Source organism: Eumetopias jubatus, unplaced genomic scaffold (genome assembly GCF_037043125.1).
Source record: "Eumetopias jubatus isolate StellerSeaLion01/CBP00866 unplaced genomic scaffold, mEumJub1_p1.0 scaffold_8, whole genome shotgun sequence".
Lineage (NCBI taxonomy): Eukaryota > Metazoa > Chordata > Mammalia > Carnivora > Otariidae > Eumetopias > Eumetopias jubatus.
In genome coordinates, this window is record NW_028274814.1 from 133,887,369 (window position 1) to 133,912,660 (window position 25,292).

The following is a 25,292-nucleotide window of genomic DNA, read 5'->3' on the forward strand; positions in this document are numbered from 1 at the left end:
GTTTCACAGCTCTGGAGACCAGAAGTCCAAGATGAGGGTGTTGGCAGGGCCTTGTTCCGTGTGAAGGGACTAGGGGAGGGTCTTTTCCAGGCCTCTCTCCTTGCTTCTGGTGTCTAGCTTCTTGCCTTATTGCAGCATAACCCAGTCTTCCTGTGGCATTCTTCCTGCATGCATTTCTGTCTTTGTCTTTTGTGTCCAAATTTCCCCCTTTTTATAAAAGGACACCAGTCATATTGGATTAGAGCCTGCTCTAATAACTTTGTGATTACCTCTGTAAAGACCCCATCTTAAATAAGGTCACATTCTGAAGTATTGGAGGTTAGGACTCCAACATCATTTTGGGGGGGTGAGGGGACACTATTTAACTTATAACAATAATCAAAACAGCTTTTGAGTAGAGCAGAGTTGGAGTGCTAATACTACATGATTTCAGAACTTTTTATAAAGCTACAATAATCAAGACCTTGTGGTATTGGGAAGAAGACAAATTAGGCCAGTGGAATAGAAGAGAGATTCAGACATAGACCCACACATATATGGACAAATGATATTTGAAAAAAGCAATTTTGTGGAGGCAATTCAGTGGAGAAAGGATATTTTTTCAACAAATGGTGTTAGAGCAATTGGATATCCATATGCAAAAAAAAATGAACATAGATTTAGACCTCATATATAAAAATTAACTGGAAATGGGGTCACCTGGGTGGCTCGGTCATTAAACGTCTGCCTTCATCTCAGGTCATGATCCCAGGTTTCTGGGATCGAGCCCCACATTGGGCTCCCTGCTCCACAGGAAGCCTGCTTCTCCTTCTCCCACTCCCCTGCTTGTGTTCCCTCTCTCACTGTGTCTGTCTCTGTCAAATAAATAAATAATATCTTTTAAAAAAAATTAACTGAAAATGGACCTTAGATCTAAATGTTAAACATAGAACTATAATGCTTCTTTTTTTTTTTTTAAAGATTTTATTTATTTATTTGAGAGAGAGAATGAGAGACAGAGAGCATGAGAGGGAGGAGGGTGAGAAGGAGAAGCAGACTCTCCGCTGAGCAGGGAGCCCGATGCGGGACTCGATCCCGGGACTCCAGGATCATGACCTGAGCCGAAGGCAGTCGCTCAACCAACTGAGCCACCCAGGTGCCCAGAACTATAATGCTTCTAGTAGAAAATGTAGGAGAAAATCTGTGGTTAGGCAAAGATTTCTTAGATACCACAGCAAAAGCACAACCATTGAATTTTAAAAATTGATAAATTTCTGGGGCTCCTGTCTGGCTCAGTCATACAGTGTGTGACTCTTGATCTCAGGGTTGTAGATTTGAGCCCCACATTGGGTGTAGAGATAACTTAAAAATATTTTGGGAGCCCCTGGGTGGCCTAGTCAGTTAAGCATCCAACTCTTGGTCAGCTCAGGTCGTACTTTCAGTATCATGGGATCCAGCCCCATGTCGGGCTCTGCACTCAGCATGGGGTCTACTGAAGTTTTCTCTCTCTCTCTCTCTAAAATAAAGCTTTAAAAATAAATAAAATCTTTTTAAAATAAATAAAAATTGATAAATTGAACTACATCAAAATTAAGAACTTCTGCTCTTTGAAAGATGCTGTTAATGAGAATGAAAAGATAGCCACAGACTGGGAGAAAATACATGAAAAGCATCTACCTGAATAAGGACTTGTATCTAGAATCTATTAAAAACTCTCAAAGCTCTATAATAGGGAAAAAAAAACAATTCAAAAAACGAGCAAAGAATTGGAAGACATTTATTCAAAGAAGATATTCAAATGGCCAAGTAAGCCCCTGAAGAAATGCTCAACATCATTACTCATTAGGGAACTACAAACCAAAACCACAGTGACACACCACTTCATACCTGCTGGGATGGCTGCTCTCAAAGGGACAGATAGTAACAAGTGTGGGTGAGGATGTGGAAAAATTAGAACCCTTGGACACTGCTAGTGGAAATGGAAAATGGTGCAGCTGCTTTGAGCAACAGTTTGGTAGTCCTTCAAAAAGTTGAACATAGAGTTTATCACATGACCCAGCAGTTCCACTCCTGGGTATTCACCCAAGGGAAAGGAAAGCATGTGTCCACACAGAAATTTGTACACAAGTGTTTATAACAGCATTATCATAATAACAAAAAAGTGGAAATAATCCAAATGTCCCTCAGCTGATGCTTTAGATAAACAAAAGGGTATATCCGTATAACTGGATAGTATTCAGCAATAAAAGAAAATGAAGTACTGATATGTGCTGCAACAAGGATGAAATTTGAAAACATTATGCTCAGGGAAAGCAGACAGACACAAAACAGCACATATTGTATGACTTCACTTATACATGAAATGTCCAGAATAGGCAAATCTGTAGAGACAGAAGTAGGTTAGCCATTATCTGGTGCTGGAAAGGAGGGTGAAGGGAGGACAAAATGGGGAGTGACTGGCAATAAGTACAAATTTCCTTTTTGAGATGATAGAAATGTTCTAGAATTGGATTGTGGTGATAATTGCACAATTCTGTAAATATATTAAAAGCCATTGAATTGTATACTTTCAACAGGTAAGCCTTATGGTATGTAAATTATATCTCAATAAAGATATTTAGGGGTGCCTGGCTGACTCAGTTGGTAGAGCATGCAGCTCTTGATCTTGGGGTTGTGAGTTGAAGCCCCACATTGGGCATAGAGCTTACTTAAAAAAAAAAAGAAAGAGAGAGAAATCTGCTTAAAAGAATGGTCAAAAATTTAAACAGCACTTTACCAGAGAATGGATGGCAAAAAGCTCATGAAAAGATGTTCAATGTCAATGTAATTAAAGTCATAATTAGAATGGGTAAAGTTAAAAAGACTTACCATACCAAGTGTTGGTGAGATACGAAGAACTGGAACCCTCATACACTGCTGGTAGGGAGATAAAATGCTGCAGCCACTTTGGAAAACAGAGACTTTTTCTTAAAAAGTTAAACATATAGCTACCATATGATCCAACTATTCCACTGTTAGAGGCTGAATTTTCCCTGTCCAGCCCTTGCCCCCAAATTCATATGTTGGAAGTCTTAACCCCCATTACCTGAGAATGTGACCTTGTTTGGAGTTAGGGTCTTTGCAGAGGTAATCAAATTAAAATAAGTCATTAGGGTGGGCCATAATACAGTGTGACTGGTGTCTTTTTTTTTTTTTTAAGATTTTATTTCTTTATTTGAGAGAGAGAGAGAGAGAGAGCACAAGCAGGGGGAGGGGCAGAGGGAGAGGGAGAAGCAGACTCCCAGCTGAGCAGGGGAGCGTGACGTGGGGCTCAATCCCAGGACCCTGAGATCATGACTTGAGCCCAAGGCAGACACTTAACCAACTAAGCCACCCAGGTGCCCCAACTAGTGTCTTTTTTAAAGGGGGAAATTTAGGGGCATGTGGGTGGCTCAGTCAGTTAGGCGCCTGCTTTGGGCTCAGGTCATGATCTCAGGGTCCTGGAATCAAGCCCCGCATTGGGCTCCTTGCTCAGCTGGGAGTCTGCATTTCCCTCTCCCTCTTCCCCTACCCCCTACTTCTGAATTCTCTCTCTCTCTCTCTCAAATAAGTGGAAAAATCTTTAAAAAAATAAAAAGGGGAAATTTACACATAGAGACACAAACAGAGGGAGAATGCCATGTGAACATGAAGGCTGCCATCTGCAAGCCAAGGGGAGAGGCCTGGAAAAAATCCTTCCCTTACAGCCCTCTGAAGGAACCAGTGTCCTTCATGTCCCACTTCTAGCTTACAGGTCTGTGTGAGACAATAAGTTACTGTTACCGAAAGCACACAAGCTGTGGTAATTTGTCGTGGCATCCCTAGCAAACTGATATACCCTGCTAAGTACTAAGTATTTACCCAAAGAAAAAGAAAGCATACATCCATACAAAAACTTCCAAATGAATGTTTATAGCAGCTTTTTGTTATAGCCCAAATCTGGAAACAGCACAGCCATCCATCAACAGATGACTGGAAAACAAATTCTAGTAGATTCTATGCAGTGGAATAGTACTCAGCTGTAAAAGGGAAATGAACTACTGATACATGAAACTATGGATGAATTTCAAAGTAATTATGCTAATCAAAAGGAGCTAGATCAAAAAAAGAGTATGTCCTGTGTGATTCCATGTATATATACTCTAGAAAATGCAAAGTAATCTATAACGACAGAAACCACATTAGTGGCTGCCCAGGGAGGGAGAGCAGGAGGGGACAATTGCTCATTTTTTAAATTTAAGGAAGTGCATAATGAAACTTTTAGGAGTGGCAAAAATGTTCATTTTCTTGATTGTGATGACAGTTTCATGGGTATATACATATGTTGGAATTTATCAAATAGAATACTCTAAATATATGCAATTTTATATATGTCAGTTATACCTCATAAAACTGTTAAATTTTCAAATAATTATTTTTATTTATTTTTTTAAAGATTTTATTTGAGAGAGAGACATAGCAAGAGAGAGCACAAGCAGGAGGCAGAGGGAGAGGGGAAAGCAGACTCCCCGCTAAGCAGGAGCCCAATGGAAGGGCTCAATCCCAGGACCCTGGGATCATGACCTGAGCCAAAGGCAGACACTTAACTCACTGAGCCACCCAGGCGCCCTTCAAATAATTTTTTAAAGAAGGAGGCAACCAGCAAATATTTATTGGTGGCATTAAATAGAGCAGTTTTTTGTTTGTTTGTTTTTAGAGAGAGAGGTGGGAGAGGGGCAGAGGGAGAAAGAGAATCCTAAGCAGGCTCCACACCCAGCACAGAACCTGACATGGGGCTCCATCTCACGACCCTGAGATTATGACCTGAGCCAAAATCAAGAGTCAGACACTTAACAGACGGAGCCACCAAGGCATCCCAAATAGAGCAGTTTTGATAGAGGGGGAAAAAGAAGAGACAAAAGAGTTTTAAGAGTAGATCTGGACATGGTGAATTAAACCTAGTTATTAGTCTCTGCTCCCTTCTAAAACTCGACTGAAATTAGTTTAGCAAGCATAAATGATTTCAGCAAGCGTAAATCCACCAGAGAAATAAAGTGAATGGAAGAGGAGATGAAACAGATAAGAAATGCCAACAAAATTTTGGAAGCCAGAAAGCTTTTGGAGTGACACTGACAACAGCGGTGTTGGCTGAAGAATTTACAAGGAGCAAAGCCCAGGTATCCTGCCCTGCACATCCACAGATGGATAGCTGTCCCTCTCGTACCATGCAACGCTCAAGGTGGAGGGAAGGTATCTAACTCAAAGCAGAAAGATTCAGTCTAAGTCAATGATGTGAGACTGTGCCAGCTGTCTTCCCAAATTCAGTCCCAGAACACTGGAAACCAGACTTACATCAGTTGGGCTGAGAATTAAAGGGTACCTCTCTGGGTAACTGAACAGCCCAAGGGGTAAAAAAGGAATATATAGAAGCAGACACCTGACAGTTCTCCCAGTGAAATGGCCAGGTCCCCTCCTGATATCCAGGAAGCCAACCACAGGGCAAGCAACCTTCCCTCCCTTCGCCACATACAAAGAGCACTCCCAAGTTCTTTCCGACTTACCTCTTAAATATCAGTAGATAACCAAAAATGACCAGACATCTGATAAAAACCTATGACTGGAGGATAGTGACCACAGCAAATATAAAAGAGGAACTTGGAGGAAACACGGTAATATAGGGAGCAGATAGCCATCTGTAAGCCAAGGGGAGAGGCCTGGAACAAATCCTTCCCTCACAGCCCTCCGAAGGAACCAGTGCCCTTTTTCATGTCCCACTTCTAGCTTCCAGGTCTGTGTGAGACACTAAATTGCTGTTACCGAAAGCACACGCGCTATGGTACTTTGTCATGGCATCCCTAGCAAACTGATATACACTGCTAAGTACTAAGTATTTACCCAAAGAAAAAGATCTATAATATTTTCAGAGATAAAAGATGGTATAATCATGGAATAAGAACAGGACTATTAAAAAAGAGTATTCAGAGAACAAGAAAGAGCTTTCAAAAATTAAGTTACAATAACAGAAATTCTTTTAAAAATTAGAAGTATGGAAGGTGAAGGTAAGAGAATCTCCAGAAAGTGAAAGAAAAAGAGGTACAAGTGGAGAGAAAAGAAGAAAATTTATGGATTAATGCCGAAAATTCAACACTAAATAAGGAATTCCTGGAGGGGATAAAATTATCAAAATAAGTAGAGAAACTGTCCTAAACCTGAAGAGCCTGAGTTTCTAGATTGCAAGTACCTACCCAGAAGCTCAATTAAAAAAAAAAAAATACTTAGTGGGTTTGCATTTGTGGAACACAGAGGAGAAATAAAAGACCCTAAAAGTTTCTGGAGAAGAAACAGGTTATATCCAAAACATTAGAATTTAGAATTCTTGTGAAATTTCTGTATCACAGCTCTGCGAACTAGAAGACACTGCAGCATCACTTCAAAATTGTGGAGGGAAAAAGGTTTACTAACTTGAACTTCTGATTCGATTATCTATGTGGGTAAAAAAAAAATCAGTTATATATATGGATAAAATAAGGACATTTTAGTCATGCAAGATCTCAAAAAATTTACTTCCCATATACCTTTTATCAGGAAATCACTGGAATATATGCTCCACCTAAACCAGGGAGTAAACCATAAAAGAGGAAGACAAAGAATCTGGGGAACAGATGCTCCAAGGTAGGAGAGACAGCCAGGAATTTCAGAGATGAAGGGGAAGAGACATCCTTGGCAAAGTGTCAGCTCTTGAGTGGCCTAGAGTGCAAACAATCTAGACTGGAACAGGAGAAAACCCCTGAGGAATGTCTCCAAGACTGGAATGAAATTGATAGATTACCTGAAGTGTTTGAATTTATTAGGAGGAGATTTACAGCTCTTTTGGAGAGTTTGAGGATGAATTAGTGAAAAATACATAATAAATACTACCCCTCCAAATTGAAAGAAAGTATAAGAAGAGAAAGTAGAAATTGTTAGTTCCAGGGAAAACAAAAAATTGTACAAGAAAAGTAAATTTAATTTTACTATTCTGTATGATTCAGCTATATCTATTATTCACTTAGTAACAGCACTATTAGTGCTGAATATTTGTGGTGACTTAAATTGGGAGAATGGGGAAGGAGAGGTCCAAGGGCGGGGCAGCAGAGGAGAGTGCTATTTTTTGTTTGTAAGCCTGGTGGTATTATTTGACTTTTAAAATCATATAGGGGCGCCTGGGTGGCTCTGTCGGTTGTCTGCCTTCTGCTCAGGTCATGATCTCAGGGTCCTGGGATCAAGCCCTGAGTTGGCCTCCCTGCTCAGTGGGGAGTCTGCTTCTCTCTCTCTCTGCCCCTCCTCCCATGCTCCCCCCCTCAAATAAAATCTTTAAAAAAATAAAATCATATATCTGTTACTTCAATAACAATCAGTCAACCAATGTTTTACCAGATCAGTGATGAGAACATGGAAGTAATTGAGTATAGTTTAATCTCTTAATAATTTGGATAGTAAAAGGAAGGGTAAAAACAGGAGGATATTTGGAGGGTATCACAAAGCCAAAAATAATTTTTCAGAATAGAAGAGATTATAAAGTATTTGTCAGTTGAGGGGATGGATTTACTGGAAAGGAAGAAAGATTTCCTTAGACAGTAAGGTCCTAGAGGAGATGGTATGGTGTAGGTCATACATTTAGAATACAAGTGGTGAGGGGAGCCTGGCAGAGCAGTAGAATGGAGGAAAATGGGTGAAGATGCAGATTCATCTGCATAATCCCGACGAGAAGAAACCAAGGGCATTGTTTGAGATAGGCTTTCAGGATAATCTTCAGAAAGGCCAGACTAGGGAGGATGCCTAATGGATGGGTTTGGAATCTTGGAGGAGAGTGGAGAAGGTACAGAATGAATGAGTGAAGAATGTGATGTAGGTCAGACATTCATTCAGTTTTTCAGCCCAGTGCTTAGCACACAGAAGGCACTTAGAAGGTATGCTGAATGAATGACCAACAAGAAGGGTTGTGTTAGATTCTGGGATGCACAAAGATTACATTGTTTCTCTCCAAGACTCACCAGCAGACACTAAATGGGTGAACAAAGGATCACAGCTGCTTGTTGGGCCTTGCAGGGTAAGTGGGAAGGAGCACCTTGGGAAGTTCCCAGGAGGAAGTGCTAGTTGTCAGAAATGCCTCCTAGAAAAAATAACGATTGAACCAGTCTTTGAAGGCTGAACAGAAGTTCACCAGAAAGACAGGATGAAGAAGGGCCTTCCAGGCCAGGTGCTGACATGTGAGCACTGAGTGGAAGTTAATTGGCGTAAGGTTGAAAGGGAACCAGTTTTGTAACTTTCTCCAGCTATGCTCTGTATTCCCGGAGCAGAGGAGAAAAAGTTAAGGGATTGGTAGGGCAGAGATATCCTAAAAACAAGTTGGTGTTGAGCAAATCTAGGGCACTAAGGAGAAAAATCACTGATATGCTTGTCAGGGGAGCCTCTAAATAGACACTGAGGACAAACAGCAGAACTAGAAGTTAGAGTGACTCTTCCCGGGTTCAGACGGAGGGAGGGAGTGCAAGAGGAGCTTGTGGCCTGAATCATATTTCAGAATTGAGGGACCTTGGTGTGGAGCAGCTTGGGTCCTGCCCGTTCCCCAGCTGAATCAGGAAGGAGGAAAGTCGCCTGCGTAGGGTTGGTTTAGTGTGTCTGACTCCTTCACGCTGTGTCAAGCGCCCTTCCCATATCCTTGCATTGCTTTCTCCCACTGTATGGTCATGAGTTTTGTCTTTTTTTAATTGGAGTAGAGTCAGCACACAGCATTACATTAGTTTCAGGTGATCCTACAGGTCTGTACATTATGCTGTTATGGTTATGAAATTATGCTCACCACAAGTGTAGCTACCATCTGTCACCATACAATGCTGGTAACTGGTTTTTGTTTGTCTTTCTCAATAATCTGCAAGCTTTTTGAGGGCACGACTATCTTCTTCACCTTTATCTCAGCCCAGCACCTAGTGTATAATATGTGCTGAGTAAATGTTTGTTGAATGAATGAATGGTAGTGGGAGAAAGGTGAAGACATGGTATAAATTTTATATATAAAAATCTTGAGGGGCACCTGGAGGCTCAGTCAGTTAAGCTTCCAACTCTTGATCTCAGCTCAGGTCTTGATCTCAGGGTTGAGTTTAAGCCCCGAATGGAGATCCACACTGGGCATGGAGCCTATTTAAAAAAAAAAAAAATCTTGAAACTCCTGCAAATGAAGTCAAGGGGGAGGAGTGGTGGAGATCATCAAATCAAGTCCAAAAGTGTTTATGAAATTTGTAGAAAAGAAAGAAGGATGGGAAGGGACTGGAAGTGGAAAGTGAGAAAAACAGGAAGTGGCAATAAGGAGCAGTGATCTTTCTGGACTGTTTTTATTGCCCTCTGATGTGATGGAGACTGAGAAAAGTTGTGAACCCTGCTGCAGGAGATGGTGTCTTCTGGGGAAAGGCATTTGAATTGGCACTTAAAGGAATGAGGAGGAATTTGAACTGTATGTGGGCAGAAGGCCAGGGCTTCTAGGCAAGAGCAAACAGTACATGTAAATGTACAGGGATTAAGGAGTTGTATGCCCCACCAGGGGTTCAGAGTGGGTGAGGCAGAGGCAGATGAAAAGATTGTTTGGACAAACGAACTGAATTTTTATCCCTCAGAGTAGGTGATGGAGCACCACTGAAGAATTTCAAGGAGAACAATGCAATAAGATTTGCATTTACAAAGCCCACTTGATGGAAGTGGTTTGGAGGATGTATTAAAATGAGATGGGACCCAGAAGCACAAAGACCAATGAGAAGCTTATGTAGTAGTGAGATTTAGAGAAGCTGGCTTTTAACTATGGCAGTTAAAGAGAATAAAGAAGGGGTGATGGATATGAGGGCTATTGAAGAGGTAAAAGCCGTAATACTTGGTGATTAGTAGGCTGTGGGGTTAAGGAGGGAACCTTAGATTCTTGTGTGATGACAAGTTTCCCCTGCTATCTGAAGGTAGAGCTTTCCTATGAAATCTTTTGTAAGTTCAAATGTTTCATAAAACCAAGAAACAATGACCATTTCTTTATATGGAAAAATCTTGGCGTATTCCCAAACCCAGAGAGTAACCTCTCCTAGGCTTTTCTGATGCTTTAGGACACATCTTGCTAACGGATGCTCAAAATAACTCAAGATAAAGCACAGATGCTCACAAAGTTCCAAGCCCTGGCATCTGGATGCTGGGATGCTGAGTGTAGTCCCAGGGAAGGAGCTTGGTGGTGCCCCTCTCGCTGCTCAGGGTTCACATGCCTCTATAACGGCTGGCTGCAAAACCAACACTGAATGCTACTTTGCTTTTTGCCTTTTTTTGTAAAAAAGCAAAAATCCTCTTCAGATTTTTTTTTTTTTTTTGGTTCACAAAACTAGGTATTAACATAGGTCTTCTGTAGAAGTGAAGTGGTATAACACAGACTTTCAGAAAGTGGGGAATACCTGTATAGATTTCCTGTTTGAGGATCTTAGTGAATGATGGTACCATTTGCAGAGATAGGGGATATAATAAAGGAGAAGAAATTTGAAGACAACAATGATGTTTCATTTTGGAACTTATTGGGCCATCCAAGTGAAGAAGACTAGTATGCATAACATGGGGGCTGGAGTTAAAGATTGGGAGCACACATGGAGGAGATTGTCAAAGCGGCGGGTTCTTCGACCTTCTCATTATTATTGTATTTAATTAGAAAATGATTATAGATAAGCCTTTTTTAAAAAAAAGCAACTACTAAGCAGAGGCCAAGGTACACAATTTAGAGCTCTTTTTTTTTTTTAGAGCTCTTTAATTGGAGAGAATTTTTAAAGATGAAGGATCAAGAAATTTCTATAACATATAAATGAGAGAATAGTCATTCTTGTCTTTAAGAAAATGATTGATGCTTGAGTTTGCAAGAAGCTTAACAAATTTAAACAGTTTGTCACCTGCTTTTCCTAATTAAGGCATAACATTTATGTAGTTAAGTGTATAAAATGCACAACACAGTAATTTTTAAAAACATACGTATACACTCCTGTAACACAGCCTGGTCATCTCTGGCTCCTCATAAGTTTTCCTCTGCAATCCTGTTTTTTTCTTCTAGAGTTTTTACATCCTAAGTGTAAACTTAGGATGGGAGAATCCTCCCTCTCCTTGGCTAAGTCCCATAGGCTGCAGAGTCAAGAATTTCCTAAGAATAAAGTCAAAACCTGGTTTGAATTTTACAGTATGCACAGTGTGTGTCTTTAATTATTCTTGTGTATGCTTCCTCCAGTTTCTTTAATGGAAATTACGAACACCTCTTTACTTTTCTGTCCTTTTTGAAACTTAGCCTCTTAATATTGTCCCATCTTCTCTAGCATTCTTGAGAAATGAAGACTGGAGAAGACAATTGGAAAGCCTTGTGTTTTCTTTGGTTTCATTGTGGTGTGTATGTCTATGTTACTGTTGTCTGTCTTCCAGATTATTAGGTCCTATAACTATTTTTCTAAATTGGGAATAGTCCTATCTCCTTCCTTGAATACATCCATTTGATTTTTTTTAAGTTAACGCCTTTTGGGAGAGTTTTCATAGGACTCATAGACAATCTCCATTTATGGAGGTAGCTCTGTCTCTGTCACTGATCTTCCAGATCAATAAACCATTTGGAATAGTAAAATGCTTTTTTTCCCCTTTGATATTTGTATTGAGAAATAAACCATACATATATAAAAGAAAGAAATACATAGTTAAAAGAATAATTATAAAGCAAACACCCATATACCTACTACACAGGCCAAGAAGTAGACCACAGGCATACCCCCAGGACCCTGCATATGCCCCTGCCTAAGACAATCACTAGCCTAAATTTTGTATGTCATTTATTTTTTAAAAATAGTTTTTAGGGGCACCTGGGTGGCTTAGGTGGTTAAGCATCTGCCTTCAGCTTGGGTCATGATCCCAGGGTCCTGGGATCGAGCCCTGCATCAGGTTCCCTGCTCAGCGGGGAGCCTGCTTCTCCCTCTCCTTCTCCTGCTCCCCCTGCTTGTGCTCTCTCACTTTCTCTGTCAAATAAATAAATAAAATCTTTAAAAATAATAATAAAATAGTTTTTTAAAACTATATAAAGGGACGCCAGGCTCAATTGGTTGAGCGACTACTTTCGGCTCAGGTCATGATCCTGGAGTCCCAGGGTCGAAACCCACATCGGGCTCCCTGCTCAACAGGGAGTCTGCTTTTCCCCTGACTCTCCCCTGTCTTGTGCTTTCTCTCTCTCACAAATAAGTAAAATCTTTAAAAAATAAAAACTATATATACACACATACACGTCTATATACATGCGCATATATGCAGTTTTAAAATGTGTATATTTGAACATTATATAATGAAATTATACTGTGTGTGTGTTCTTCTGTGATTTGCTTTTTCACCCAGTATTGTATTTTTGTAACTCACCTAGGTTGCGGTGTGTAGCTATAGTTCATTCGTTTTCATATAGTATAGTGTTCTGTCATCTGAAAACACCATAGTATATTTATTTATTTTACTATTGATGGATGTTCGTTCTGGGTTTTTTTCCTGTTAAAAATAATTCTACAAAAATATTTTTATGTATGTGTAAAAGTTTCTCTAGAGTATTTATCTATAAGTGCAACCACTAGTTTGTACAGTAAATACATAGTCAAATGTACCAGATAGTGGTAAACTTTTTGAAAAGTAGTTGTACCAATTTTTCTTCCCACCAGGAGTAGATGAGCATTGCTATTACTCCGTATCCTTCCCAACACTTGGTATTGCCCAATTTTTTAATTTTAGCTAACCTGGTAGTTGTGAAATGGTATCTCTTTGTGGTTTTAATTTGCATTTTCCTGGTTGACATGAGATTGAATATCTTCTCATTTGTGCATCCTCTTCAGTAAAATTCCTACTTGGTTATTTTGTAAAATATTCTGGTACATTGTTTTTTTCTTATTGATTAATAGCACCTCTTTATTATATTCTGGATGTTAATTTTTTGTTACAAGTATGTGAGTTGCAAGTCAACATGCTTCCTTTTCTGTTCCACAAATCTAGTCAGTCAAGGAGAGATGCCTTGAGCAAACCTGGAGATTGAAAGGCACTGGCCCAGGCTTCTGGACCAGGCAGTAGCGTGCAGTGGCCATGTGGTTCTGCACAGGGCAGGCCCTGGAACTTTGAATGAGTTTCATCTTAGTTACCGACTACTGCTGACCTGTGGTGCTTGCCTTTGCAGGTGGAACAGGAGGATTTTGTAATGGAAGGGCATGGCAAGACTCCACCTCCTGGTGAAGAAAGCAAACAGTGAGTCACAGTTTATTTAAAAAGGGTCCTATTACAGATCTTCAGAAGTACTTTGGTTAAACATGCTGAGAGCATGTTTGCAGAGGATGTATACGTTGGGCACATTGTGGAACTCACCAGTTGCTTTGGTGGCTGTTAATGCATTGCTTCTGTTTATAGATAGACTAACTGGAGGGACAAGAAAGTTGGCTTTGTAGTTTTTCAGACTTGGCTAATCAAAATTTATGTTACACTTTAGCAAAGGCTTTAAGGCTCAGGATGTTCCAAATTGAACTAATTCAGTCTGGTTGATTTCCAGAGAAGGTTTAAGATGGTATATCCTTTTCTGAGCTATGTCTTTATGAAAGGCACTAAGTGAATAGATTGTTTCCCTGCATTCCAAGTGTGAATTTATTTGAATAGTACTTCTTGAAATTCTATTTCATTTAGTTATTTATACTTCTGTTTTCTGTTTAAATAACAATTTGTTTCCCTAAAGGAACAGGAATCATAAATAATATAACTTAGCCAACATTCTAAATAATTCAGGATCTCTCCCCTGACTTCTTAAAGAGTGATCAGTTTTAAGTCTGAAATTGGGAGTCCTCGGAGTAGCTTTTTGGTGACCATGAGCAGATTTTTCTCCTCCCTTTGCCATAGAACTTGAAAAACTGTGTTGCAGAGAAGACTGGTGTTTCATATGCCATTTTAAAGGAGGCATAGTAAAAGCTGGCCTGAAGTATTGACATAACTTCTTTTATTCAGACAGTAGCCTCCTAAGCTAAATGGGACAGCAATTCGTGGAATTTACTGAAAATCTGTAGAAAGAAACTCCTCTCTCTCATCTTTTTTTTTTCCCTAGAAAATAGTTTATTTTTGGTCTGTCTTATGAAAATGATGTCTCCATAACCCTTAGGAATGAATTATGCAGAATACGCTGTGCTGCCACAAGGCCAGGTTCATTAAAGGAGAATGTTTGTCTTCTATTTGTTGTGAATGGAAACCAGGATATTTTCACAGCTGGTTTAATTTGCTAACCAGGCAGTTTTAAAAATAGCTTACGGTATAAATCCTAACTTTGCTGTATTCTGTCAAACGCACTTATATTCTACATGGGCTCATGGAATCATTTCATCTTTGTCAAAGTAGAATGCCAAACATCGAGTCCCAGTGGAATTACAGAAACAGTTCAGGTATTTCTCCCCATCCTCTTGCCCACTCCCCCAACCTCACACTCTGGGCAAAGGTCTTATAATATAAGAATTATAGCTCCCATTTGATGAGGGTTTTCTGTGCACAAGGTACTTTGCTTAGATGCTGTGAGTGTTATTTCCATTCATGACAGTGTACCATTTTACTCAAGAGATTGTGGTAGGTAACTTGTCCATGGGAATGCAGCTTGAAATGGAAGTTAGGATTTGAACCTGGATCTTTCTGACATTAAAGTGTTTTATACTATCTCCTGAACACAAATCCTTTGCCAGCCTTCGGAGCTGTGTTCCCAAAAAGTACTGTGGTTAGCAAAACCATGCCAGTGTTAAGATCAAAGTCTCATGGATAAGAGGGAATTGGGGGAAGCAATGAAAATGACATTAAACCTATTTTTAAAGCACAGATGAAAGTTCTGTTCTCCAGAGGGTATCCATTTCCCAAGCAAACTAGTCTTTATCTTTAAAAACCTGCTCCAGTAACCCCTATCCTGTATCAGCCTCTTTAGGTATTCAGACGGCATCACTGGGGCAGATTCTCCCACAAGTTTTGTGTTATACAAATAGTGTTCTTTTAGAGAGCTTCAGATAGCCCTGTGGACTTGTGTTGTGTCCTTAACTTGTTTTGTTTTCATGAGTCTCATACTGCCTTTTCACAGATGAATCCTGTTTTGTTTTGTTTTGTTTCTGGTTTTGTATTGTTTTTCTTCCTGAGCCTGGTCTGCTGTCATATATTGAAATGGTAAAGCAGAAATGACTCTTCTCACTAGATGCTCCTCCCATAGACCTGTCTACCTCTTCTGTGGGAGTGGGGAGCAAAGGCAATGTGTCCTTTTGGTTGAGGCAACAAAAATAAAAACATAATGATCATCATCATTATCATTATTACTATTATTATTATTATTTTGGTATCTCAGAACTGCAGTTGGCAGAGGATGATTGAATCTGGTTAGTAGGATCTAGGAACTGAATACTACATTCTAGATCCTAGAAGTGTACACATTGCCAAATGACTTGTGAAATTCCCACTTATTCTTTAATTTTTTTAGTGATAAAAATAACACAATTGGCTCTTGAACTACACAATTTTGAAATGAGCAAGTCCATTTATACATGTCATTTTTTTAAGTTTATTTATTTTTAGTAATCTCTACACCCAACATAGGGCTCGAACTTACAACCCCAAGATCAAGAGTTGCATGCTTTTCTGCCTGAGCCAGACAAATATGGGACAGTGCTGAAAATGTACTTTCTTTTTCTTATGATTTTAAAACATTTTCTTCATTAAATTCTACTCTTGAAACCCATATTACACTTTGATTTTTGTTTGTTTGTTTTTGTTTTTTTTAAGTAGGCTCCACACACAGCATGGAGCCCAATGCGGGGCTTGAACTCACAACCCTGAGATCAGGAGATGGAAACTTAACTGATTGAGCCACCCAAGTGCCCCTACACTATACATGTTAACGAACTAAAATTTAAATAAAAACTCGAAACAAAACAAAAAATAAAACATTTTCGGGGCACCTGGGTGGTTCAATTGGTTAAGCGTCTGCCTTCAGCTCAGGTCATGAACCCCAGGTCCTGGGAGTGAGCCCCGCATCAGGCTCCCTGCTCAGCGAGGAACCTGCCTCTCCCTCTCCATCTGCCACTCCCCCTGCTTGTGCTCTCTCGCTCTCTCTGTGTCAAATAAATAAATGAAATCTTTAAAAATCAATCAATAAAACATTTTCTTTTCTCTAGCATATTTATTGTAAGAATACAGTTCTTATAGCTGTATAATCTGAATAAACTATATAATCATAATATAATTCATACCACATACAAAATAGGTATTAATTGACTTTATGGTATCAGTAAGGTTTTCTTTTTTTTTAAAGATTTTATTTATTTATTTGAGAGAGAGAATGAGGGAGAGAGCACATGAGAGGGGATAGGGTCAGAGGGAGAAGCAGACTCCCCGCTGAGCAAGGAGCCTGACGCGGGACTTGATCCCGGGACTTCAGGATCATGACCTGAGCCAAAGGCAGTCGCTTAACCAACTGAGCCACCCAGGCGCCCCATCAATAAAGTTTTCAATCAACAGTAGGCTATTCATAGTTAAGTTTTGGGGGAGTCAGAAATAATTTGCAGATTTTTAACTGTGTGGGGGAGTCAGCACCCCAACCCTCATGTTGTTCAAGGGGCAACTGTACATGCTTGTCATAAAACATTCAAATGGTATATATAGAAAGAGAAATAAAAATGAGACTCTTCTTTTACCCTTCTTCCCCTCCTAATCTTTGTAAACACTTTCTCTATATTTTGTTTTATTTTATATATATATATATTTTTTTAATTAAGTAGGCTCCACACCCAATGTGGGGCTGGAACTCAAAACCCTGAGATCAAGAGTTGCACACTCTACCATCTGAGCCAGCCAGGCACCCCATTTTCTGTATATCTTTTTTTTTTTTGAAGATTTTTTATTTATTTATTTGACAGAGACACAGCGGGAGAGGGAACACAAGCAGGGGGAGTGGGAGAGGGAGAAGTAGGCTTCCTGCGGAACAGGGAGCCCGATGTGGGACTTGATCCCAGGACCCCGGGAGCATGACCTGAGCTGAAGGCAGACGCTTAACGACTGAGCCACCCAGGGGCCCCATTTTCTGTATATCTTAAAACAACTAAATAGAGGTTTTTTTTCCCAGTATAATTCTTCTATCACTTTTTTAATTTGGCATCTTTCATAGCCTATTTCATTCTCTTAAACATCTGCACGACATTCTGTTGAATGGATGGACTATAATCATTCTTCTAGATAGTAGATATTTCAGTGGTCTCTACTTCTATGATTATTACAAATAATATTTTATTGAACATCCTTATTCTTATATCTTTATTCACAGATATATTTCTGTAGAATAAATTTCTAGAGATGAAGCTCTTGGTTCATGGGATGGTTTTTTGTTTGTTTGGTTGGGTTTTTTTTTTTTTTTCATGGAGGTAGCTGCTAGCAAACTGCCTTCTAAAGAAGTTATACCCAGGATGCCTTCCATCAACAGTGTATGAGAATGCCCATTTCTCCTCGCCTTTGGTGACAATAAAATTATTTATCCTTAAATTTTTGCCGCTCTAATAATTTATTGTGTGTGTGTTGTTTTATTTATGTATTTATTTAAGATTATTTATTTATTAAAAAAAAGATTATTTGTTTATTTATTTAACAGAGATAGAGAGAGAGCACAAGTAGGCAGAGCAGCAGACAGAGGGAGAGGGGGAAGCAGGTTTCCTGCCGAGCAGGGAGCCCGATGTGGGGCTCGATCTTAGGACCCTGGGATCATGACCTGAGCCGAAGGCAGCTGCTTAACTGACTGAGCCGCCCAGGCACCCCTGTTGTTGTTTTATTAAAGTAATCTCTGCACCGAACATGGGGCTTGAACTCACAATCCCAAGATCAAAAGTCATGTGTTCACTCACTGAGCTAGCCAAGCACCCCTAATATTTTATAGTTTTTAATTTGCACTTTTCTGCCTACTAATGAGATGGAATATCTTTTGTTAGTTTATTAGCCATAGATTTTTAAGTTTTATGTATTGCTTATTTGCATATTATTCCCATTTTTCTATTGGATTGTTTGTTTTGATAGCTTTGTAGGAGCCCTTTATAAAATATAAATATTAACCTTTGTCTTTTGAGATATTTTAAATATTTTCTCCTTATCTTTATCTTTTAGCATTGGGATATCTTTCATACTAATAAACTTAAAACATTTTTATGTGGTAAAATCAGCCTTTATAGCTTCTATATTTTGTGCTTGCTGAGAGAAGTTGTCCCTACCCTAATGTAATAAAATACCTTAGTTTTCCTGCTTTATTTTTTATCTTTACATCTTTAAAAAAAATTGTTTTTAAGATTTTATTTATTTCAGAGAGAGCATGTGCATGAGCGGGGGTGGGGGGGAGAGATGGGGCAGAGGCAGAGGTAGAGGCAGACTCCCCACTGAGCAGGGAGCCCAATGCGGGGCTTGATCCTAGGACCCCGGGATCATGACCTGAGCCGGAGGCAGATGCTTAACCAGCTGAGCCACCGAGGCGCCCCTTTACCTTTACATCTTCATTGAACCTGGTACTCATTTCTGTGTATGATGTGAGGCAGAGACCTAAATTTTTTTCCAAAGTGATTTCCAAAACGGCTCTCATTCAATGATCTCAGTTCATATGAATAGCCTACTTCATTTATGGCGGCAGATGGAACACAGGGATAATAGAACGTCAGGGTCATAGAGCAAATTCTTGTAAGGATTAGGACTAAAATTATTTTTATTAGCTTATATATGCCACTTTCCTTGCTTCATCATTTAACATTTTTACCATAAGTGCTAGAAGCTTTGAAAAAATTATTTTATTTCTGTGATGTTTATTTCAGTGGAACTAAGTTCTATAAACAGGCAGGTTAGGGTAGCTATGCATATAGAAAACCCTCAAAAAATAATTGACTTTTGATATTGAGAAATATCGGTGCTAAACTGTTAATATTTAGATGTTGTACTGAATTCTGATGTATATGTGAATAAGATTTGGTAGAGTGTATAGCTTTAAACACTGTGTATATATATTGTTTCAATATTGTTGCTTTTTAATGAAGTTTATGAACTATTAGTATATCTAATATAATCATTTTTCTGAGGATATTTACTTTACGAGCTACTGTAACAAATCAAACAAGCTAAGTTTATTGCCATATAATTACTACATTAAACACACAGCATTAATCACATAATGTGTTCAACACAGGGGTAAATATAAAACTATAACAGCTTTTCAAAAAGCAGCATAAGTAGATAGTTGCTCATAGATTTGACTATGCTTATTGAAAGCTCATATTATATAAAATGTTTCCACCCAAGACAGGCTCTTGATTTGGTTTTATTTATGAGACAAGTGATGGTCTAGATGTTTGTAGGCAGATTATTTGTTGTAAATTATTTGCAGCCAAATACCAGTTTTGGTGTACAACACAAGAGTTAGGGGCACCGATCCCCCCACAGTCAAAAATCTACATTTAACTCTTGATTCCCCCAAAACTTAACTACTAATAGCCTACTATTGACTGGAAACCTTACTGATAACATAAACTGTTGACACCTATTTTGTATGTTATATATATATTCTGTGCTATATTCTTACAATAAAATAAGTTAGAGAAAAAAGGTTTTAAAATCATAAGGAAGAGAAAGTACATTTACAGCACTGTGTTGTACTTACTGAAAAAAATCTGCATTTAAGTGGACCTACACATTTCAAACCTGTGTTATTCAAGGGTCAACTGTATTAATGAGTTTGGCTTCTTTTTAATTTCTTTTTTAAAATTTAATTTACAAACAAGTCTAAGCTTTAAATCTCCATGCTTAAACTAACTCATATTCTCAAAAGATATTTGCCTTTAACGTACAAGAGTGATTCAATTTTTCTAGTAAATCTTTGTTAATTGAATTTTCTTGAATCTTTTGGTTCATTTTATGAAAATTCAGCATTAAAAACAAATCTCTCGGGGCGCCTGGGTGGCTCAGTCGTTAAGCGTCTGCCCAGGGTCCTGGGATCGAGCCCTGGCGCTCCCTGCTCAGAGGGAAGCCTGCTTCTCCCTCTCCCACTCCCCCTACTTGTGTTCCCTCTCTTGCTGTGTCTCTCTCTGTCAGATAAATAAATGAAATCTTTAGAAGAACAAAACAACAACAACAGATCTCTCAAAGTGGGATCTCAAAGACATATTTGCACACCCATGTTCACTGCAGCATTATTCATAACAGCCAAGCGGTGGAGCAACCTAAATGTCCATTGACAGATGAGTGGATAAAGAAAATGTATATACACACAATGGAATATTATGAAGCCTTAAAAATAAGGAAATCCTGTCATATGCTACAATCTAGATGAACGTGAAGGGCATTATGCTAAGCAAAATAGGCCAGTCACAAAAGGACAAATGCTGTATGATTCCACTCACATGAAGTATCTGATGTTAAAAATCATAAAAGCAGAAAGTGGAAAAGTGAAGATTGCCAAGGGCTCTGGGGAGGGAGGAGGGAATCAGTGTTCAATGGGTATAGAGTTTCAGTTTTACAAGATGAAAAAGTTCTAGAGATCTGTTGCAAAACAATGAGAATGTACTTAACACTACTGAGCTTTACACTTAAAAATGGTTAAGATGGTAAATTTAATTTTATGTGTTTTTACCACAATAAAAAAAAACTTAGCAACCAAATTTAAATGTACTTAATTTTTTTTTTTAAGATTTTATTATTTATATGACAGAGAGACACAGAGAGAGAGGGTACACAAGTGGGGGAAGTGGGAGAGGGAGAAGCAAGCTTCCTGCCGAGCAGGGAGCCCAATGCGGGGCTCGATCCCAGGACCCTGGGATCATGACCTGAGCCAAAGACAGATCCTTAACAACTGAGCCACCCAGGTGTCCCTAAATGTACTTTAAATGCGAAATGCAGTCTGGATTTCAAAGACTTAGTACCCCAAAAAACAATGTAAAATTAATAACTTACATTGATTTTATGTTGAAATGATAATCTTTTATATATGTTGTATTAAATAAAGCATACATATTAAAATTTTTAAAAATCTCATAATGTGTTACATAGAAAGTATCCCCTTTTTAAGATTGTTGGTAGAATTTATTATATCAGTTCTTGTATTTCAACACCCTTGGGGTGGCATCTTTGATTTCCCTTTTTTAAGGGAGAATCTATTCAGAGCTTGCATGGGAGACCCATATGGAAATCAAAGTGTTGAAGATAGTTTTATATTGATTTGGAGAGAAGAATGTAATTTATGGCGTCAACATTGCTCTTTCTATGCTAGTGTGGTGTAATATGGCTTTGTGCTTGAGGTGTTATTTTTTAAATGTCTTAATTCCAATGTCCTGATTAAATTCTCTTCTTACTAATTACATTCTTCCCAACTTAAATGTCTAAATATAAAATGCCCTTTTAATTTTTCTGAATTATTAATTATGCATTAATAATAAATAATTCATTAATTCTAACAACTTGTCCTTACCTTATCTTTATTTCTGTTCCTACTCTAACTCGTTAACTTACAGCTCTATCTTCCTCAGATTCATCTTATACTGCAGTGCAACTTTTGTAAAAGTTTATTCTTCCCCGGGGGCGCCTGGGTGGCTCAGTCGACTGTTAAGCATCTGCCTTTGGCTCAGGTCATGATCCCAGGGTCCTGGGATCGAGCCCGCATCAGGCTCCCTGCTCGGTGGGAAGCCTGCTTCTCCCTCTCCCACTCCCCCTGCTTGTGTTCCTGCTCTCACTGTCTCTCTCTCTGTCAAATAAATAAATAAAATCTTAAAAAAAAGAAAAGCTTATTCTTCCTCAGTCTCTACACTAAGGATTCTTTCCTTGTTTCATATTTAACCACCGAATTTAACACTAAGCTCTTTCACAGCCATTCCTTTGGGTGCTTGTTTAAAAAAATGGGGGCAGCTCTATAGTATTTCCTAAATACACACACACACGCACACAAAGGGAAAAAAAAGTATTTCCAAGTCACTTACACATAATTATCTTCAAAACACAAACTTTGTATTTGGCCATAGGAAAGAGGTGTTTTTATGTTAACATTTTCTGTGTTCTACCATCAGTTTTTCACCAGTTTTTTTTTTCTTTGAACCATTAAAATAAGTACATGTTGAAATAAACTTACTAAGAAGTACCAAACTGAACTCTGTGTAAACTCAATCATTATTACACAGCAGTAAGCTGGACATCAGAAGAATAGTTGGATTTATATATAATCTTCTTAGATTGTTTTTAAGAGAAAGGAAATGAGTTTTGTTTTCAAGTTAATTGGTATTTTGAAAATGCCACAAAGAGGTTCAATAGATGATAGTTATGCTTATGGAATTTTTGCTGCTGGAATTTTAGTATAACCATAAACATTTTGTATTAGGTCCTTGGGAAACTGTCCGTTGCTAATAAATTTTGTAATTTGCATTGAAGTGACTGAAAAAAATTAATTCTCTGAAAACATCTTTTTTTTCCCAAGAGTCTCAGAATTATACATAATAAGTTCTGAATTCTATTTCATGAGGTTTTTCTTGGATGTCTGGCCATGGATTAATTACAATAAGAGTAACTTCAGGAGCTATGTGTTTCATAGTTGAAAATGTGGGTTGCTTCTACTTACAGGTTCGAGTGGTGTCTTTAACCAACAATGAATAGGGTAGATCATGCAGTTCTTAGAAAACTGCAGTTAATTTTATAATAATCTTAATAATTTAGCTTGTATTTTGCTTATGGGCAAAATAACTGCCTTTATGGAAAAACATTACTTGAAAGGCAAGATGTATTTGTCTGGTTCCTTGAAATTGGTGTTTTAAGGCTTCTTTTTTGGAGATATTATTATTATCATGCAGTTATAAAATGTTTTGAAATGTTTGAAATAGCGATTATAGGTAAAGAACTACAAGTTCAGCTGCAAGAATCTCCAGGGGTGTCATGAAGAGAAACTAGTGTTTATTTCCCCAAAATGTTATGATCACTAGAGGGTGTGAAGACAAGCTCTGCCCTGAGCACTTACTTGGCCTGGGTTTCCCTTTCAGCTGGGAATGTCTGTGCCCTGAAGTTCAGGCTGAAGGAGAGGTGAAGAGCGTGGTAGAGAGGATGCACACCAGGGCAGGCAGGTTAAGGCTTTTTGCTAGATCTTCAGCTGTGCAAGGACAGAGACCTTTGTCAGCTTGGTCACTGCCAATGGCACATAGAAAATGTCAATAAATATACTATATTGAATGAATGAAGATGTCTGTGTGCTAAGAATCCCTGTTCTACACTCACTTTGAAAATCTGGGGTGGAGTTATTAAAAATCCTAACCCTAGAATATTTTATTTTTTTATTAGCAGAAGGGAAGTGAATTGATAACATATCATGTTTGACTTTATAGTCAATGCTTTCTTAAGTATATTCCAACAGACCTGATTTTATCACTATTCTTTAAGCATCTCTACCTATAAGCCATTTGTTGATTATTGTTTATTTAGCAGAAGATGCCTTTCTATCCAAGTCTGAACTTTTTCTTTGCTTCTGGGGGCCTCCATTAAGTGGCCTTTAGCCTACCTATGAATATTTTTTCTATTGTTTAAAGGATCTTGGCGTGCCTGGGTGGCTCAGATGGTTGAGCATCTGCCTTCGGCTCAGGTCAAGATCCCGGGGTCCTGGGATCGAGCCCTGCGTTGAGCTCCTGGCTCAGCGGGGAGCCTACTTCTCCCTCTCCCTCTGCTTCTCCTCCTGCTCATGCTGTCTCTCTCTCTGTATCTCTGTGTCTCAAATGAATAAATAAAATCTTAAAAAAAAATTAAGGATCTTGGGGAGCCTGCCGGCTCAGTTGGTTAGAGCATGTGACTCTTGATCTTGGGGTCATGAGTCCAAGCCCCATATTGGGCATAGAGTTTATTTTAAAAAAACCTAATTAATTAGCTAATTAATTAATTAAAGGATCTTTCTGCACCCATCCAGTGGCTCTCCATAAGGCCTTCCATGCACACTCTCCATAGGGCCTTCCATGCACGTCTCATTTCCTTCCCCACTATATGCCTTTGTTCAGGCGAAGAGACCCTTCTTTCTGACCAGGAGTGAATCTAGGTTTCGTGGGAATGCTCTTTAAGAGCATTAATTTCAAATACAAGTTGTACAGAAGTGAACATTTATTTACAATGAGGAAAGAAATCACAAAAATGGCAACGTTGAAGAAGTTGACAAATACAAAATTCAGAAAAATAGCAATAATATTTGTATTGACTGCTTAACACATCACTATGAAACTTTTTTCTCTACATTTTTTGGCTGTATAGTCTTTGTTGCCCTTTCATATTATAACAATTCTGTGATATTTTCTAAAGAGAGAGAATAGAAAAGTAATTCATTATGTATTATAGCATGGCTGACCAGAATATGGTTTTTCATATTGACAGATTAGCAAAGTTCCTTTCAGCCTCACAACTTGTTATGAGTAAAATTATATAAATTTTTAAGATTGTTATCAACTTTGGGAAAATCTCTATCAAGTATCCTTTATATTGCAAGGCTTCATTTTTTTCTTGTACACTGGCTACTTTGAAATACTCTTTGAATTGACACATTTACATCATGATATGATCTGGCCCTGCACATTTCTGTCATAATGCAGAGTAAGTTGGCCCAGTCACATCTTTGTATACAAGGATGGTTAACAATAACTAGACCATACAGACATGACTGAGAACCACATGAATATATTCCACTAATCTCAAAATGAATATATCACCAATTTAACTTTCTTTTTACGGATTCCTAAAATGCCTGCAGCCACTCTAACTCTGCTGACAGGGGGAATCATGATGAGGAAAGTTAAGATGGAAAGAGGCTGTGGTTTTAACAATATGGGTTAAGGGGCGCCTGGGTGGCTCAGTTGGTTGAGCGACTGCCTTCGGCTCAGGTCATGATCCTGGAGTCCTGGGATCCAGTCCCACATCGGGCTCTCTGCTCAGCGGGGAGTCTGCTTCTCCCTCTGACCCTCTTCCTTCTCATGCTCTCTATCTCTCATTCTCTCTCTCTCAAATAAATAAATAAAATCTTAAAAAAAAACAATATGGGTTAAGAGTGATGAAAATACCTTGTCTTTGCACACTTTATAAAAATAATCAGTCATTTAGAACAAAGAGTAGTCACACTTCCTAATTTCAAAATATATTACAAAGTTACAGTAATCAAAACAGTGTGATACTGGCATAATGACAGGCAAATAGACCAATGGAATGGAAGAGAAAGCCAGAAATAAACACTCACATATAAGGTCAAGTGA

At 38.6% G+C, this 25,292-nt stretch overlaps 1 protein-coding gene across 5 annotated transcripts in view; it reads left to right on the top strand.

Annotated features, from left to right (window-relative positions):
* TNRC6B (trinucleotide repeat containing adaptor 6B) overlaps positions 1–25,292 on the top strand; it is a 241,071-nt gene that overhangs the window by 80,438 nt on the left and 135,341 nt on the right. For all 5 annotated transcript variants that reach the window (XM_028115711.2, XM_028115713.2, XM_028115709.2 and 2 more), the window contains exon 4: positions 13,202–13,269. In XM_028115711.2, coding sequence (XP_027971512.2) covers positions 13,202–13,269 — 68 coding nt within the window. The remainder of the gene's footprint in view (positions 1–13,201; positions 13,270–25,292) is intronic.